This window comes from Callithrix jacchus, chromosome 10 (genome assembly GCF_049354715.1).
Source record: "Callithrix jacchus isolate 240 chromosome 10, calJac240_pri, whole genome shotgun sequence".
Taxonomy (NCBI): Eukaryota; Metazoa; Chordata; class Mammalia; order Primates; family Cebidae; genus Callithrix; species Callithrix jacchus.
The window spans coordinates 18,804,055-18,821,913 of record NC_133511.1 but is presented as its reverse complement, the minus strand read 5'-3'; the positions used below and the strand labels follow the sequence as shown (position 1 = coordinate 18,821,913).

Sequence of the window (17,859 nt, the reverse complement as noted above, 5' to 3'; positions counted from 1 at the left end):
CAACATATTTGCATTAAAAAAGAGGTTCTTCAAGGGGATAGAATGGGATGTGGGAGGGGAAGTATAGGAACCCTATGAAGGTAGTCACAGGGGTGACAGTTTGGGCCTGGTAAACTCCTCTAGCTTCATTCCACTTACCTACCCATGCAAGGCAGACAGTCACCTGGCTACAGTTCCTGGACACAGCTCAAAGCAAGCTGTTTTCCTTCCCCTGTCACCTTCCCCATGGGTACAACAGCCATGTAGGTTTTATTAATAACATTGGTCCCTTGAAGACGGAAGTACTGTGAGTCATGCCGTGGCCATGTCCTCTATTGTCTGACCTCAGGATGGGGCACCAGGTGCTCTAAGAATTGTAGCATGAGGCCGGGCAAGGTGGCTCACGCCTATAATCCCACCACCTTGGGAGGCCAAGGTGGATGGATCACCTGAGGTCAGGAGTTTGAGATCAGCCTGACCAACATGGTGAAACCCTGTCTCTACTAAAAATGCAAAAAAAATTAGTCAGGCGTAGTGGCAGGTGCCTTTAGTCCCAGCAACTCAGGAGGACGAGGCCGGAGAATCGCTTGAACCTGGGAGGCAGAGGTTGCAGTGAGCTGAGATCATGCCACTGCACACTCCAGCCTTGGCTACAGAGCAAGACTTCGACTCAGAAAAACAATTATAGCATGAGGCTGGGCATGATTGCTCACACCTGTAATCCCAGCATTTTAGGAGGCTGAGGCAGAAGGGTCAGCCCAGGAGTTTGAGACCAGCTTGGGCAACATAATGAAACCCTGATTCCACAAAAAATAAGAAAAACAAATTAGCCAGGCATGGTGGCACACACCTGTGGTCCCAGCTTCTCTGGGGCTGAGGCAGGAGGATCCCCTGAGCCCAGGAGGATGAAGCTACAGTAAGCCATGATCGAACCACTGTACTCCAGCCTGGGTGACAGAGCAAGACCCTGTCTCAAAAAAAGAAAAAAGAGGCCGGGCATGGTGGCTCACACCTGTAATCCAAGCACTTTGGATGCCAAGGCAGGTGGATCACCTGAGGTCGGGAGTTCAAGACCAGCCTGACCAACATGGTGAAACCCCGTCTTTAAAAAAAAAGAAAGAAAGAAAGAAAAAAGAATTATTATGTGAACAACTGTCTTAGTCAACTCTGGTCTTCAGCACTTTGCACAGGCTTGGACACAGAGAAGGTGATTGTGTTAAAAAAGATCTCGGCCGGGCACAGTGGCTCATGCCTGTAATCCTAGGACTTTGGGAGGCTGAGGTGGGTGGATCACCTGAGGTCAGGAGTTTAAGACCAGCCTGGCCATCATGGTGAAGCCCCATCTTTAAAAAAAAAAAAAAAAAAAAAGAAGATCTCTAAGTCCAGTTACTTTGGCACTTAGGGAGAGAGGGAAGGACTGGCGTTCATTAGCTCCCAAAGGAACTTGTAAATGTGTGATCTATAAGTGTTTAACCCTTTCAGAAGTATTTACTTTTTTTTTTTTTTTGGACAGGTTGTCACTCTGTCACCCAGGCTGGGGTGCAGTGGCAAAATCATAGCTCACTGTAATCTTAAACTCTTAGGCTCAAATGATTCTCTTACCTCCACCTCCCCAGTAACTAGGACTACAAGCACTGCCACCATGCTGGCTAATTTTTTGATTGTTTTTTTTTGAGACAGAGTTTCGCGCTTGTTACCCAGGCTGGAGTGCAATGGCGTGATCTCGGCTCACCGCAACCTGTGCCTCCTGGGTTCAGGCAATTCTCCTGCCTCAGCCTCCTGAGTAGCTGGGATTATAGGCACGCGCTACCATGCCCAGCTAATTTTTTGTATTTTTAGTAGAGACGGGGTTTCACCACGTTGACCAGAATGGTCTCGATCTCTTGACCTCGTGATCCACCCGCCTCAGCCTCCCAAAGTGCTGGGATTACAGGCTTGAGCCACTGCGCCCGGCTGTTTGTTTTTATAGAGAATTGGGGTCTCATTGTGTTGCCCAAGCTAGGCTCCTAAAGTCCTGGATTACAGGTGTGAGCTACCATGCCATGACCTAGTATTTACGTTTTAAAAAGAGAAAGAGGGGCAGGCATGGTGCAAACACCTGTAATCCTAACATCTTGGAAGGCTAAACTGAGAGAAATGTTTCAGCCTGGGAGTTGGAGACTAGCCTGGGCAACGCAATGAGACCCCATCTCTACATTTAAAAAAAATTTTTAATTGTCTGGGCATGGTGGCATACACCTATGGTTCCAGCTACTTCAGGGGGATAAGGCAGGAAGATTTCTTGAGCCCAGGAGTTCGAGGCTACAGTGAGCTATGATTGGAATTAATTATGTTAATTATTCATTATGTAATAGTAATGCATCATAATTTCGTTATGTTGCCCAAGCTGGTCTCAAACTCCTGGGCTCAAGTGACCCTTCTGCCTCAGCCTCCCAAAATGCTGGGATTACAGGTGTTAGCAACCACACCCAGCCTCATGCTATAATTTTCTTTTTTTTTTTTTTTTGAGACGAAGTCTCGCTCTGTAGCCAAGGCTGGAGTGTGCAGTGGCATGATCTTGGCTCACTGCAACCTACACCTCCCAGGTTCAAGCACTTCTCCTGCCTCACGTTACTGCACTATAGCCTGGGAGACAGAGTGAGACCCTGTCTTTAAACAAAAAAGAAAAAGAGAGTAAAATAAGGATCTTTAGAAAGATTCTTTAATGGTGAGATTTCATGCCCTTTGATATGTCAAAAGCCATCTCTTGGCATCACTCCAGGGAGAAGGTGGCATCCCGAATGCCCTCTAAATCTAACTAGAATTCCAGAATTCTAGGACTCAGACTTCTTCATGCTTCCCACTCCAATTACAAACCTCCATAAGAAAAAAAAGCAAAGACCTGGAATCAACCAAAATGCCCATTGATAATAGACTGGATTGGAAAAATGTGGCACATATACACCATGGAATATTATGCAGCAATCAGAAATGATGAGTTTGTGTCGTTTGTAGGGACATGGATGAATCTGGAGAACGTCATCCTCAGCAAACTGACACAAGAACAGAAAATGAAACACCGCATATTCTCACTCATAGGCGGGTGATGAAAAATGAGAACACATGGACACAGAAAGGGGAGTACTAAACACTGGGGTCTATTGGGGGGAAAAGGGGAGGGCCAGTGGGAGGGGGAGGTGGGGAGGGATAGCCTGGGGAGAAATGCCAAATGTGGGTGAAGGGGGAAGGAAAGAAAAGCACACTGCCATGTGTGTTCCTACGCAACTGTCTTGCATGCTCTGCTCATGTACCCCAAAACCTAAAATCCAATAAAAAATTAAAAAAAAAAAAAAGTCATTTACCTCCACGTGAGCACCCAACCACTCATAAATTGGACCCTAGTTTAGTTTGGGTCACTTAAGTCTACATGTGGCACAACTAGGGTGTGCCAGGCAGCTGGCAGGCTGATGCCAATCATTTCCTTCAGTCCCCAAGCCTCAGGCCCAGGACACAAAAGGGAAAAGCAGTGTGCTGCTTCTTGGGTTTTCCTGCCCCCAGCCCTCAAGAACTTCTGGACACTTGTCTGCTCCAAACCCCCAGCCACCAAACCCATTTGTAGTCCTGGCTGACAGATCAGCCCCAGTAAGGGTGGCCGGGTAGAAAAAAGAAGAGAAACAAAGGGGAAAGGCAGAGTAAGCCCAGTGAGGTCCCCACCACTCCCATCCTTGGGATGGGGCTCTAGGGTCTTTCCTGCTTCTCACTACCCTCCATAACCATTAACACACCCCACCCCTGCAGGCACATCCAGGACTCAGTGAGCCCTGAAGACAGAGGCTAGCATCATTTGGGCAAGAACACACCTATGCAACAGACACACAGCTCTCCAAACAGCATGTGGATCGGCCATGAACAAGTGTCATTGATCAGTGCCAAGAATGAAGATTCTGGAGGCAGAAGACCTGGTCACCAGGCCTGGCTCCTCCTCCATTAGTTGAGGGCCCTTGGGTAGGTTATGTAACCCAAGTCTCAGTTCTCTCATCTGCAAAATGAGTTGTCATGAAGGATGGTGCAGGGTCAGCATAGGACTCCCTTGAGGTAATGAATGTGAAGCCTCTATGAGATGGAAAGCATGACACAAATATTTCTTAAGCTACATGTTCACTAGCTTGACATGTACCTAGGACCTACCATCCCCTGCCACAGACTCCCTACAGACAGACATCCTGCCAAATGCTTTGAAGACCCCCTTGAGGCTCACAGTACCAGGTGGCAGATCCACACACATTTACACATTGCATACTGTATAAATATAGGTTTTATTAATAATGGGTGAAATCCCACAAATACAACTGGCATCTCTGTGTGATGGAAAGAATCTGTGGCAGAGTGAGAGGAGGTAGACAGGAATGTGTACAGGAATTAGGGGGAAAATGAGCCCTAGGGGAGGAGAAATCAGAAGCAGAATGAGCCTGGACCCATCAGGAAAGCCAGACATGCTCTGAGTGTGTCTGCCACCTGGTGCCCAGGACAGGCTGTTCTGATGCCCAGGGGCCACCTGCTGATAGGAACAGTGGAGGGACATGGACAGAAGTTTGAATGAGCAGCAGTGTCTGGAGAAGGGGTAGAGGAGTGAAGACGTCAGCATGAAGCACAAAAGGAGGACCATGGGGTGGCAGTGGCCAAGGCCAACTTATGCCCTTGCTTGTGCTTGTGTTGGGTCCTGAACTCCAGGGATCTAGTGCCCTGTGCCACCCCTGGCTTGGGAGGAGGGAAGACTGGGGGGTAGACACCTGCAGGTTCTAGAGATACCCTGGGCAGTACCAGCCTTATCCTTAGAGTCTCCAACATGGGATCCCCAGGAGGAGGTTGGCACTGTCCTCCCTCCAGCACCCGCCATCACCAGCATGCCACCATCACTCTTCCTCTGCACTATAGGGGATGGCAAGTTTGTAGGGCTGAGATTCCCTGTCCATATGTATGTGCCTGCCACTCCAGAGAGGGAGGGAGCATCGCAAGACCGTGCATGCGTCAGGGGCAGCGAGAAAGGAGGGTTGGGTCTTTCCCCACTCACTCCCCAGAATAAAGTACATTCTCCAGTTCCAGCAGCAGATGGGAGAGAAACACAGACATTATTGCACAGGTGCCACCAGGCCCTACCCCCACCAAAGGTGATGGGGATGGGAATGGGGCATCCCACAGCCCCAGGCCTCTCCAATCCCCAGGATTGCGAGTGGTGACCTAGACAGAAAACCCAGCTTCTGTCCCGGCAGATTGTCCAAGTCAGCCAGGGTCTAGGGGTAGGGAGAAGGGGAGGAGGAGGAAGAGACTTCCAGAGTCCTTCCCTGCTCCACTGCATCGTCCATAATGGGACGTCCGGGGACCCCACCAGGGCCCAGCCCTGGAACTCCAACCTTATAGCAGCCCAGTTTACAAACACTTGTGTGGTGGGGCCCCCCAGAGGGGCCACTTTGGTCAGTTGTAAGTGGGGGCCTGGAGAGCCTGGGGCTCCCAGGCAGACAGCAAAAGAGGGTACCACTGGCAGGAAGGAGGGAGGAGCCTCCCAGTGGTCTTTGCATGCAGGTGCTAGAGAGAGTAGGGAGGAAGCTACAAACCGCAGCAACTTGGGAAGATTCCTGGGCATGGTGGGGAGGGCTGGAGCCCCGACTCCCAGGACCCAGGCTGACAGCACAGTCCAACAGCCAGCCTGGGGAGGAGCCAAGGGAGGGGAGGGCAGCCCCTCCAACAACCAGTGCCCAAGTCTATAAGGTTAAAACAGTCCCAAAGGGCTGGGGTTGGGGGCATCCTGCTGCGGGGGCTGGGGCACACCTCTATCTCTCTGACTTGACACGGTAACGGAGCACAAGGTATGCTAGCAGACGCAGGGCTAGGAAGAAGATGCCCAAGACCAGGAAGTCCATGTAGAGCTTGGCATCCTCCACATCCAGCGCTCGGAGGATGCTCTGTGGCTCTCGGAATGGACAGCGTTCCTCTAAACAAGTCAGGTCTCCTCGCTCCATGCCATAGATGGTCAGGATCACACCCTCAAAGCCATACCTAGGCAGGCAGGGGTATCAGACAGGACACAGCACACAGGGTCCCTGCTCCCTGAGAAAACTGCCAGAGCCCAGCTGTAATGCTTTCAATCTGGGGTGTAGCCAGGGTGCCCCTGCCCAAAGGATAATGGGGCAGGCAGCAGACTTGGCACAACCCAGGAAGCCCTGGGCATGGCCTCCTTCAGGGAGGAGCAGAGGCCGATGGGGAGGGCAGGGGTACTGACCTGACATAGGAGAGATAGGAGCTCCATTGCAGGTAAGTGGGGATGGTCTTGAAGCTGACAAAGAAGCCGGAGAACAAGAGGACAGGAATGGCGGTAACTGGGCCCACAAAGGTGGCCACCTAGAGGGGAGGGGAGGAAGCCAGGCCATCATAGGGGTGACCAGGAAAAGCCCAGGTTTCCCAGAGGCCCACCCTACCCCTTGTACCAGGCCCTGCTTCCTCCCACGAGACCTCATCCCACCTTGGGAATCCCCAGCTGCCAACCCTCCCACCTGTAGGGAGTTGGAAGCAGCTCCGATCAGCAGCCCCAAAGATTGAGCCACCAAGGCGGTGGCGGTGGCCAGGGCTGAGAAGAGCAGGAAGCGGCTGGTCTCAGCAGGCTGGCCCGTCATCCAGTACACAATGCTGCAGTACACCACCGGACACACCACCTGGGGAGTGGGCATGGGCTGGGCAGTGGACTTCAAGCCAGGGGTGCAGCAGCCAAGACCTCCACTCCACCCGAGCCTGAGCCTCTAGAATACCTATTCCCAGGGTGTGCATGCCCATCCTGTTGCCACACTCTTGTTCAAGCTGTCACCCCGGAATGACACATGCCCCCTTCCTCTCTGGCCATATGACCCTCATTCATCTTGTCTCATATTTTCTGTTGGGTCCACCCTAGCTGGTTCAGGAACCTCGACTTTTCCCTTCCCTGAGCACCTAAAGTCCTTCCCACGTGGACAAGCTTATTCCTCATATTGTTAATAAATAACTCTCCATAGGAGAGCCATTTTGTTCCCCTATGAGCTCTAGAGGGCAGGGACTGAGCCTACTAAATACAGTCATTCCCTGCTCAAGGGCACCCAACCAAGAGCCAACCAAAGGCCAAGGTCCAGCTCGTGCTCGTCTCATTAAGCCAAGCACCCCGTTACAGTGTCCACCCTGAGGAAGGGGCACCTTTTTCTAATTTGCACAGCTGTGCCCTATGGATTACTGGTGGCCCTGATGCCTGGAACAGGGTGGTATTGGCAGTAACAACAACCAGCTAACATTTATTGGGCACTTCCTATGTGCCAAGCACTATTCTAAGTACTTTATATACATTAACTCATTAAATTCTCACAAACAGGTGCTGTGGCTCACACTTGTAATCCCAGCACCCTGGGAAGCGAAGGCGGCGATCACCTCAGGTCAGGCCTGGCCAACATGGTGAAACCCCATCTCTACTAAAAATACAAAAATTAGCCTGGCATGGTGGTAGGCACCTGTAATTACAGCTACTTGGGAGGCTGAGACGTGAGAATTACTTGAACCCAGGTGGTGGAGGTTGTAGTGAGCCGAGAGAGTGCCATTGCACTCCAGCTTGGGCAACAGAGTGAAACTCTGTCTCAAAGAAAAACCAAAATTCTCACAAACAATCCTGAGACTTTATAGATGGGGACACTTTAGCAAAGAGAGTGATTTGCCCAAGATCTTGCAGGTAGTAAGTTGTAGCAAAAGCCAGAAAGCACGCCATTCTCTACCACCTCTAATAAGAGCTACAGAGTCAGCTGGGCATGGTGGCTCACGCCTGTAATCCCAGCACTTTGGGAGGCTGAGGCAGGTGCATCATGAGGTCAGGAGTTCAAGAACAGCCTGGCCAAGTTGGTGAAACCCTGTCTCTACCAAAAATACAAAAATATGCCGGGCATGATGGCACGTGCCTGTAATCTCAGCTACTCAGGAGGCTGGGGCAGGGAATTGCTTAAACCGGGAAGCAGAGGTTGCAGTGAGCCAAGATCGTGCCACTGCACTCCAGCCTGGGCAACAGAGCAAAACTCTGTCTCAAAAAAAAAAAAAAAAAGAGCTACAGAGTCATTTGTAGTGTTCTTTTCTTTTCTTTTTTTTTTTTTTTGAGATAGGGTCTCTTACTAAGTCATCCAGGCTGGAGTGCAGTGGCACAATCTGGTGGCTTACTGCAACCTCTGCCTCCTGGGCTTAATCCTGAGACTCAATCCTGAGACAAGCGATCCTCCACCTCAACACCCTCCCAACCCCCACTGCCCCCAGTAGCTGGGACTACAGGTACACATGACACCATGCTTGACTACTTTTTGTATTTTTAGTAGAGACAGGATTTTGCCATGTTGCCCAATCTGGTCTCAAATTCCTGAGCTCAAGTGAGCCTCCAGCCTTAAAGTGCTGGTATTACAGGCGTGAGCCACCTTGCCCCGAGCTGTAGGGTTATTTTCATCATTTTCTGTTGTCAGTTGTTTCCACTAAAACATAAATTCCACGTGGTCAAGACTACATTAGTCTAGTTCACTGCTATATCACTAGGGCCTGGTACAGAGCCTGGGCTGTGACAGGAACTCACCATCTATTTGCTAAGTGAGTAGAACAGCAGAGGAAGGAAAGTGACAAGTTTGAGGGAGGCAAGAAAGCAAGGATGGAAGGAGCAAGACAAGATGGAGGCAACGGGCAGGTGGGAGGAAGAGACCCACCTGAAAGGGCACGTCAGCCATGGTCTTGGCCAGGTAATACGCTTTGAGGCTGTACCAGTAGTTGAGGTGCTCTCTCATGAAGACCGCCATCTCTAAGGGAACTGAGGACACAGGCTGCTTAGGCACAGCCAGCTGACACCCTGGCCCCTGCCCTGAGCCCCAGCACCCACGCCCTTGCCCCATGCCCAGGGCAGCTCAGCTCACAGGTGAGCACAGTTGGCATGAGGGCAGCAAACATGAGGAACAGCATGGAGAAGAAGAGGCAGCCGGTGTTGTTGAAGACCTTGCTGGCATCGTCGCCAATATGCAGGTAGAGGAGGCCGATGAGCACGCCAATCACCACGTGGGACATAAATCGCAGGTGAGTCAGGACCTTGGGAGGGGTCATCACCAGGAGAGGCATGTGTCATAGGCCAGGGATAGGCAAGCTACAGAGCAGGACAGGAATTTGGAGCTGCCCTCACAGGCACAGAGACACATAGGCGCATTGTGGCGCTGTGAGCGAGGGTTCCCATTCCCATCTCAACTGCTGGGATCCTACAGTCCAAAAGGTCAGGCTTGTGCCAGCCTCCTCTCCCCTAGCCTGATGCCTCACCGTGTCCCTGAGGATGGACAGGAAGGTCCTCTTGAAGAGGATGCAGAACTGTGTAAGGGTGCTGGTGGCAAAGGTGTGGCTTTCAATGGGATCCACTTCCTGTGAAGAAGAAATTGGATTGGGATCAGGTGAGTGCACCCACGGAACACCCAGCTCGGTGAATGAAAAACCTCAGAGCCCTTCCCCAGAGCAGGGGTCCTCCAAGTTTACAGAGAATCTTCCACCATTGAGTTCTATACCTGAAAGCTAGGCTTAGGGGTGTGAATCAGAGCAAGATTCAGACACAAAGGGGGCAAAAACTTGGAAGGGAGGAGATGGAAAGAAAGTAATGGACACCCATGGTGGCTGATAATAGATTAGTTACTTCTTTAATCCATCAAAACACATTAACCCTAAGGGTGTAATTCCTTTATGCCACCAATTTCACAGTGACATTATTTAATAATGACGATAATGACAACAATAACAACAAAAACTATCCCATCTGGTTTTCAGGGGTTATAGTGTCTCATTTAAGGAAGAGAACTAGCACTGGGCAGACGCCTGCTGTGCCAGCCACAGTGCTAAGAGCTTTATGTGATTATCTAATTAGTCCTCCCAATCACCCTGTGAGGTAAGTATCGTCATCTCTAAGTTAGGGAGAACAGTAAGCCACACTGGCCACCAGGCTGGGGACCATGTTGTTCTTGCTTACCAGATGGGCACTGTGCCAGGACCAAGGACAGCACACTAGATGCTCAATAAGAATTTGCTGAATGAATAAATGAATGAGGAAACTGGAGCTCAAGGAGGTCAAGTAAGTGCCTAAGGACACGGTGCTGTTCCTAGTAGGTCAATTCCAAGTCCTAGGTGCTTCCTAGTACCCAATGGTTGCCATGCTTCTGGGGAACAGCATTTTTGGCAGAGTCATTGCTCATAGTCTCCCCTCCCCAGTTACTCCCTCTCTGCCCTCTCCACCCCTACTCACTGGAGGGCAAGTGGGGCAGGGGGCAGGGATCTCATTCTTCTCAGGGCTGCTCTTCTTCTCAGCCATAGTGCACAGCCCATTCTGCACAGCCCTGAATAGCATGGGGTTCAGATCTCCATACTCTCCAGAGGCCACCTCGATGACTGGGGACGCAGAGTAGAGAGCCCACTTAAGATTCATACTCACTTCCCAAGGGCAAGTCAGTCCTGCCTTGGGTGTGGGTGTGAGATATCTGCCCCTACAAGACCTGAGTGCAAGACCAGAGCCCCCAGGTTTGGCCCACTGCTGTTTCCCAGCCCCTACCAACAGACCCCCACTCACTGAAGTCAGCTGGGTTGTGGTAGGTGGGGCAGTGCAAGCCGAGTCCTTTTAGATAGGGGATCAGGTTTGTGACCACGCCTTTGAAGATGCACTGACCTTGGCTCAGGATGTAAAGCTACAGCAGAAAGAGAAGGGTAAGGAGGGAAGAGCAGGGCAGGCACCCCTACTGACCCCTTCCATCCCTCCATCTCAGGCCAGTCCTCCTTGATGCCTGGAGACACTCACCTTGTCAAACATCTCAAAGAGCTTGGCACTGGGCTGGTGGATGGTGCAGATGATGGTGCGGCCCCCCTGTGCCAGGGACTTCATAAGGGACACCACTTGAAAACAAGAGGCGCTGTCCAGACCGCTGTCCAGAGAGAGGCCACCAGGGGGCCATGTGAGGTGGGTGAGGCGAAAAGGGAGTGTCTGGGTTGGGGCAGCTGCTGTGAAGGGGATGAAGTTGGCAGGAAGAGGGTACTCTGGCCACATCTGTATCCTTTATGGTTCAGGCACTTGGAGGTATACCCAGAAGCCCAGAGCACCGTTCAGTTTAATAAGCATATATTGAGCGCCTGTTATATGCCAGGCACTGGGATTACAATGATGCATAAATAAAACATAGACTCTGGTCTGGAGGGACAGAAAGACAAGCACACGGCTGATTTTGGGTAATGTGGAAAGTGCTGTAACAACACTGGGTGAAAGAGGGGACGGATTCAGCTCAGCAGTTGCAGGTGTTGGAGGGTAATCAGCGAAGGTTCCTGAGTGAGCCCAGGAGTAAGAGCTAAGCAGGTGAAGGGGAGAGGGGAGGCACAGTGGCGAAGGGCATTCCAGCAGAAGACACAGCATGGGCAAAGCTTAGAGGCATGAAACACATGGCTTGACCAGGGAATTATAAGCAACTCAGTATTATTAGAGCATAAAGTACATGACATGAGGCTGGAGAAGTAGGTTTAGACAAGGCCCTTGTAAGTCACCTGACTTTATTTTGAGGCCAAGTGGGAAACACTGCATGTTTTTAAGCAGGGAAGCAAGCACTGCAAACTTGTCTTTAGAAAGTTCACTCTGGCTGCAGTTTGGAGAAAGGATTGGCTGGGAGACACTGGAGATAAGGAGATAAGAATCTCTTGATGTCTTGAACTTAACATCAACATTAAGGATAGGGCAGGGTAAATCTGAGAGATATCAAAAGGAGGCAGAATCAACAGGACTTGGTGACAGATGGCTGAAGGTGACAGGAGAGGGAGGTGTCAATCAAGGAGGACATCTAGATCTCTGCCCAGGCGAAGGATGGGGGTGCTCACAGCAACAGAATTGGCAAGGAAGGAGATGAGGAAGAAGCCCTTATCTTGGCCCCAGGAGGCTGCAAACAGAGGCTCTGGCTCATGGATTAGATCCAGCCTCCAGCCCTGGCTCAGGGCTGAGGGGAAAAGGGTGGAGGGAACTACCTGGTGGGCTCATCAAAGAACATGACAGGCGGGTTGTTGACCAGCTCCAGGGCGATGGCCAGGCGCTTCCTCTGCCCACCAGAGAGCAGGGCTGTCCTCGTGTGGGAGCAGGACATCAGGCCCAGTGCCGTCAGGATCTCTGTCACCTGGCCCCACCCCACCCACCCCAGATCAGCTTCGAAGTCTCTGCTTCCCCCAGGCACCGCCCCAGCTCCGAAAAACATCTCCCTTAAGTTCACTGTTCTGGCCTAGGCCACCACTCTCCCACTCCCAGCTCGGGACCTCGAGCTCAGCAGCACCACAAAAGGCAGTGATCCCACTGCCTCCCTTCTCCACTCACCAGCTCCTTCTTCACCTCCTGCTTCTCGCTCAGCTTCAGGTTAGCAGAGACCTGGGGCCCAGAGAGTAGGCAAGAAAGGTGTGTGTGGGAGGGAGCTCTGCCTTGACCTCTCCGCCAATGGGGAAGGTGCGGACAGCAGACAGAGAGGGTTGCTGGGAGGAAGGGTAACTATCCAGCCCTCACCATCATGGCTTCCAACACCGTGAGGTGCGGCAGCAGCATGTCATCTTGCATGATGTAGCAGGACATCTTGCGGAAGGTCCTCAGCTCCCGCGGCCTCCCATTAACCAGGATCTGCCCCTTCATTCCACACTCCCTGCAGGGATGTGGGTTGAGGATGGAGGTCAGTGCCACTTCAGAATACCTTCTGTGTTCCCCAAGGGATACTTCTTCCTAAGTCCTGCCCCCATTCAACCCCAGTCTCATCCTTACCTGTATCCTGCCAAGATGTTCATGAATGTGGACTTGCCAGCCCCTGAGGGGCCCATGATGCCAATCAGCTCCCGGCGGCAGAATTTACCTGAGAGGCACTTGAGAAGGGTCTTATAACCTGCAGTGAAAGAGGGAGGGTTTTTTGGTTAGGCTGCGATGAACAGAGGTACCCCCAAAACTCTTAGGAGCAGCCATGGCTATTAGTGAGATAGGTAGTCCCTACTCAGTGTGACTGGGTTAAGATGGAGCAACAACCCTCATAGCCCCGGCAGTAACCTGTCCCTCTCCATCCCCCTAGAAACGACCACAACTAATATCAAAGTACCAGAGGCAACAATCCTCCTCTGAAGACTGTGGGAAAATCCACAAGTCTCATGGATGGGCATGGAGAGGGGATCAAAGCTATAGAAGACCCTAGTCCTCTTCTGTGATCATAGTGGCCACTGCCTCACCCCCTCCAGGAAAACTTTCCCACTACTACATCTCGAGTTGGTTGCCTATCCCCTGTGTTTCCATAGCACCTCTCCGATGCTAGCATGTTTGTTACTTGATGTGCCTGTCACTTGCCCCACTCTCCCAGCCTCTTAGTCAGTGAGCTCCTTGGGGGCAGTGTCTCACTCATCGTGGTAATCTCAACAGACTGTCTGGCCTGTAGTAGATGTTCAGTGTCTGTTTCATGAGTGTGAGTTCTCCCTCATTCAGAAAAAGCCTTCTTCTTTGTGCTCTCTCTGCCCACCAGGCTTGTCTCTCTAGCCCCTAACATGGCCCAGTAAAGTCTCACCTTTCATTCAATCATTGGAAGGCAGCATATGCATTTAGAGCATGATTTGGGGTCAGGTGGATCTGGGTTCAAATTCTGGCTCCACACTTACCAGTTGTGTGACCTCAGGCAAGTTGCTTAACCTCTCTGAGCTCCAGGTCCCTCATCTGTAAAATGAGGATGATAGTACCTATCTCATAGGGTTGTTGTAAAGATTCAATGAGATAATATATGTCAAACACATGACACAGTGCTTGGCACATAGAATGCATTAAAAAGTCACATTTTACTGTTAATTCCACTTGACAAATGCTTATTGATATCTACCATATACCAAGCTCTGTACCAAACACTGGACAAAAATTGAGGAAGACAGTTTTTGTATCCAAGAAGGTCATAGTCTAAATCAGACAGACAAACAAAAAATGAAGAAAAGTAAAATTAGGGTTATAACAGAAGTACAAAAAATATGATGTGAGAATGCAAAAAAAAAATAGAATTGATGTAGGTCAGGGGGCAAGGGGAAAATCAAGGCTGGCCTCTTGGAAGAGGTGGCATTTGAGCTAAGCCTTGAAGGATGAGCAGGATTCCAAAAGGCAGAGAAAGCAGAGGACCTTCAGGCTCTGTGATATAAAAGTATGTATATATACACTCACAATCCAAGGAACAGAGGGCAGAGCCTATGTGGAGTGACCTGGTAAGATGTGGAAGTGGAGGGGAAGGATGAAGCCATCGAGGAGGGCCTTGCCTGTGATGCTGGCAGACCTGCCTCATAGATGAGGAGATGCCAATCCCTCACCTAGCACCTTGTTCACTGCCACCCTCTCTAATCCCTACAGAGCCCAAGTACCTCCCACTCCACCTCCTTAAGTGTCCTTAGTGGAGACAGTGAAGGGATGGCATATTTAACCCTCCTTTCACGACACCCAAGACTGTGTTCTGGGCCCAGCTGTCCCTCTGGACCCTTCCCATCAGAAGGGGTAGCAGCTGTTGTCCACTGCCAGGTCCTGGTCACAGCAACTACCTGGATGGAACCCATGGTTTGCAAAGCTTCAGCTATTCTCTTACAACACTGGTGAGGCAACTGGGGCCCAGAGACATCTAGTGACTCACCCAGGGTCACACAGCAAGTTCTTTCCTGGGAGAGGGAAGCCGTGGGCTATAGCCCTCTGCCTCAGTCCTTTCTCCATCAATCAGAGACATTTAGTGGTGCACTCCAGCATATGCCTTTCAGAGCCACTCACAGGAAATGATCTCTTGCAGGAGAAGAAATTGGCAACAACGAACCTTCCCCTCAGTTAATTACAGTAGCTGGTTGAACGCTGATGCCTAACACAAAAATCACCTTACATTTGCCTCTCACAGATAAGGTCTCAGCTGAGCTTCACACAAGCCTGTGTATTCTTATCATCCCTGTTTACAGATGAGAAAAGTGAAGCCAAGAGCGGGTAAGCAGCCTGCCCAAGGTCACACAGCTTATAAGTGACTAGGAACCCATGTCTCCCTCTGTCCCACAACTGCTCAGCACAGAAGAGGCCAGCCAGGCCCTTGGGCTGGAGAGACACTGGTATTCTAGTTCTGCCGCCATCAGTAACTCTCTTTCCAATTTTGTCAAGTCACTTATCTTTAAGGCCTCTGACTCCTCATCTATAAAAAATAGTAATATCTACTCCCAAGGACTTAATAGGGTTATTATGAATGTTAAGTGAGATTATTAATAATAATTAAAAGGAAGCTGTTTTGAAAAAATGAGAAATGCTATACATCATTAGGGGAGACTGGTAACAAATCCTTACTTGGGAAAGGCAGAACGCTCCCTCTCTCCATCCCCTTGCTTTCTTTCCTTTCTGTCTAACCCTAATTGCTTTCTGTCCTCTAGAGAAGGGGAGAGGGATCCAATGGAAAAGAGAAGTCATCAAGGGGAGGGCAGGGGGCAGAGAAAGGGACAAGGGATGAAAGGAATGGCAAAATGGCTAGTAGAGCAGAATGGGGCTGGCAAGGTCAAAAGGAGGGAAGGGCCAGGTGAGGGGTATCAATCTGCAGCTGGCGCGTGGAAGCAACTGGAGAGCTGGCGCATCTAGATGCATTTTTTTAAAAATGTTTCTTCTTAAAATTATGAGGAAATGAGAGGACTAAGGAAATAATAACAACTGCCTCATCATTTTGCCCAGAGCTGGTCTCAGGACCAAGAGAGGCTGCTTAGGGACAGGGCGCACTGGGCAGGAAGCCCAGATGCCTCAGTTTCCATTGGCTCAGCCAGGTGACCTTTTAGTCACTCATAGGAGTGAGGGTGGAGAGTGCAGAGACAGATCATGCTGAGCTCTGCTCTGAAGCACCCCAAACCTATTTGTTAAACCTCAGAGAACAATGTCCCAGCCCCACCCCTGGCCCACACCCAGGTTCTGGGAAACAGCCTCAGCTTCCCTATTGGCAGATAAAGCTGCTCAGGGTAGGGGCTGCAGGGGCTGGTTAGGGTTCAGGGGAACCTGTCTTCATGGGCAGGAAAGGGGAGGTGATGGGAATGCTGTACAGGGAAAAGAGGGAAAAGAACAAAGTGTGAGAGCTGGGAAACCAGGCTTGTGGTCCCAGCTCTGTCACTTACTAGCTGTGTGACGTTGGTCAAGTTACTTAACTTCCCCGGGCCTCAGTTTCCTTATTAGTAACATGGAGATGACATCTATCCTGCCAAACCGCCACCCTCCCTGCTTCTGAGCACTGTGGTAAGAATGCAATAAGATGCAGGAATGAGAACATCTTTCTATTAGGTCCAAAGGGATTGCTCAACCTTGCAGACACAGCCCCTACTTTTTCATATCAGCCCTCATAGGTAGGAATCCTCCATAAACAAAAGAAGGAAAGCTCATCAAGGACCACTCAAGGGCCAGAGGCTAGAGGATCTCTTGAGAAGAGAAAGGTTCAATAACCAATTGTATCAAGTATCCCACGTGCTCACGGGTGCGGGGGAGTGTAGATCCTGATACCCCAACAGTGCACAGTGGGCAAGAGGCTGGGACCCAGATTTTAGTGTTTCCAAAGAGCCCACTGGTGCAGGACTTGCCGAACATGGGACACCCAGGCCTCATGCTGCTGGAGAGGCAACTCAGAGAGGGCCCAGGGACTCCCCACCAGGCTGTTCCCTACCCCTTTTGCGCCAGCAGGGACCCTCCCGCACAGAATAGGACAGCTCCACGAACTCGATGTCCACAGCTGAGCGCTTCGGTAGGTGGGAGAAGCGCTGGGCTTCAGTGATGTGGTTCTCCACCTTCTTCAGGTGCGTGGTCAGCACAGGGGGTTCCGCTCCGTCCTCCAGCGTCACGGCCATTGCCACAGCCCCCGACCCTAGTCCACAGCCCACGGCCTCCAGCGCCTTCTCCGCCATCACGCCGCCGGCCTGCAGGGAGAGGGCCTGCTCAGTTTGGGGGCAGACCACTAAGCCCCGCTCAAAGCTCCCTGGCGTTCTAATGCTTCCCCCGCCCCCACTCCCCACCTCCTTCTCGGGGCAGGTCTGAGACTGTTAGCCCCTCACTCTGCCCCCGCCCCCTACTCCCTGCACGGCTAGGCTCAGTCCCAGGCAGTCCAGCCCCAGCTTGGTCCCAGCCCGTCCCCTGGAAGCCCTCACTGGCTCCTTCCTCCCCGCGGCTTCTTTAATCTCCTTACCCCCGCAGGCCAGCAGCCCCTGGGGACTGGAGGGATAGGGGGCGGGGGAGAAGGGGCAGCCGGCGGAGGCTGCCCGCTAGGAGGTCAGGGTAGCAGGGTGAGTGCAGGGCGGACCAAGGGAAGGCAGAGCTGAGGAGACAACAGGCCTGCGGCTGCGTCCCACTCCCCATCCTTCCGCGCGACCCCCAGACCGGCCCCTCCGCCGGCGATCCCCGGCCCGTGTGCCCCGGGCTGTCCCCAAATCCAGGCGCACCAACCAGACTCAAAACTAAGCGCCCCACGGCGGCTCAAGCCCCCGCCCCATCTCCAGCATGCCCAGTCACCTTGACGCGCCCCCGGGCCGGTGCAGGGCCGGGATGCTCAGCGCTGCCACGGGCCGGGGACGGAGAGCCAAGGCTCGCCTTACCTGCCTCGGGCTGCGGCACCCGCGTCCCGGCTCCCGGTCCCGGCGGCTCGGGCCGGGGCGGGGCCGGGGCGGGGCAGGCGACGGAGGAGGGCCGGACCTTGGGTCGGAGGAGATGGCAAGGATGGGGAGGGCCAGTTGGGGTCGCGCCCCGACTCCGCTGGGCTGCGCACACCAGCTTCCCAGAACCTGGCCCCGGACGCTGTGTCCTCCGAGCCCGGGGGGCGACTGCGCTTTCCTCCCAGCTACTGCTAG

The 17,859-nt window shown here is 52.0% G+C and overlaps 1 protein-coding gene across 5 annotated transcripts; it reads right to left on the bottom strand.

The window, feature by feature from the left end:
* Positions 1-4,255: 4,255 nt before the first annotated feature.
* ABCG4 (ATP binding cassette subfamily G member 4) lies at positions 4,256-17,834 on the bottom strand. Of its 5 annotated transcripts, none has more exons than XM_035264828.3 (15): positions 17,525-17,834; positions 16,686-16,935; positions 12,785-12,902; positions 12,536-12,668; positions 12,353-12,403; positions 12,013-12,158; positions 10,808-10,931; positions 10,583-10,697; positions 10,262-10,404; positions 9,295-9,393; positions 8,904-9,072; positions 8,700-8,800; positions 6,507-6,665; positions 6,236-6,354; positions 4,256-6,012 (listed from the first exon to the last, which is right to left on the bottom strand). In XM_035264828.3, exons 2-15 carry the CDS (start codon positions 16,921-16,923, stop codon positions 5,787-5,789), a joined length of 1,941 nt encoding a protein of 646 aa, XP_035120719.1. In that variant the 5' UTR covers positions 16,924-16,935; positions 17,525-17,834; the 3' UTR covers positions 4,256-5,786. The 5 variants fall into 5 exon arrangements, with proteins under 5 accessions (XP_035120719.1, XP_035120718.1, XP_078195793.1 ...); XM_035264827.3 differs by having other exon boundaries at positions 17,608-17,834; XM_078339667.1 differs by having other exon boundaries at positions 16,739-16,935; positions 17,608-17,834.
* Positions 17,835-17,859: the final 25 nt, after the last annotated feature.

What these genes read in the sequence shown, in the direction of transcription:
- ABCG4 (XM_035264828.3), bottom strand. Translation starts at nt 16,923, where the DNA reads ATGGCGGAGAAGGCGCTGGAGGCCGTGGGCTGTGGACTAGGGTCGGGG. An exon ending in TCCCTGCTGGCGCAAAAGGG is followed by an intron (nt 12,903 to 16,685) that starts GTAGGGAACAGC and finishes CTTTCACTGCAG; the next exon opens with GTTATAAGACCCTTCTCAAG. An exon ending in CCACAACCCAGCTGACTTCA is followed by an intron (nt 10,405 to 10,582) that starts GTGAGTGGGGGT and finishes CTGCGTCCCCAG; the next exon opens with TCATCGAGGTGGCCTCTGGA.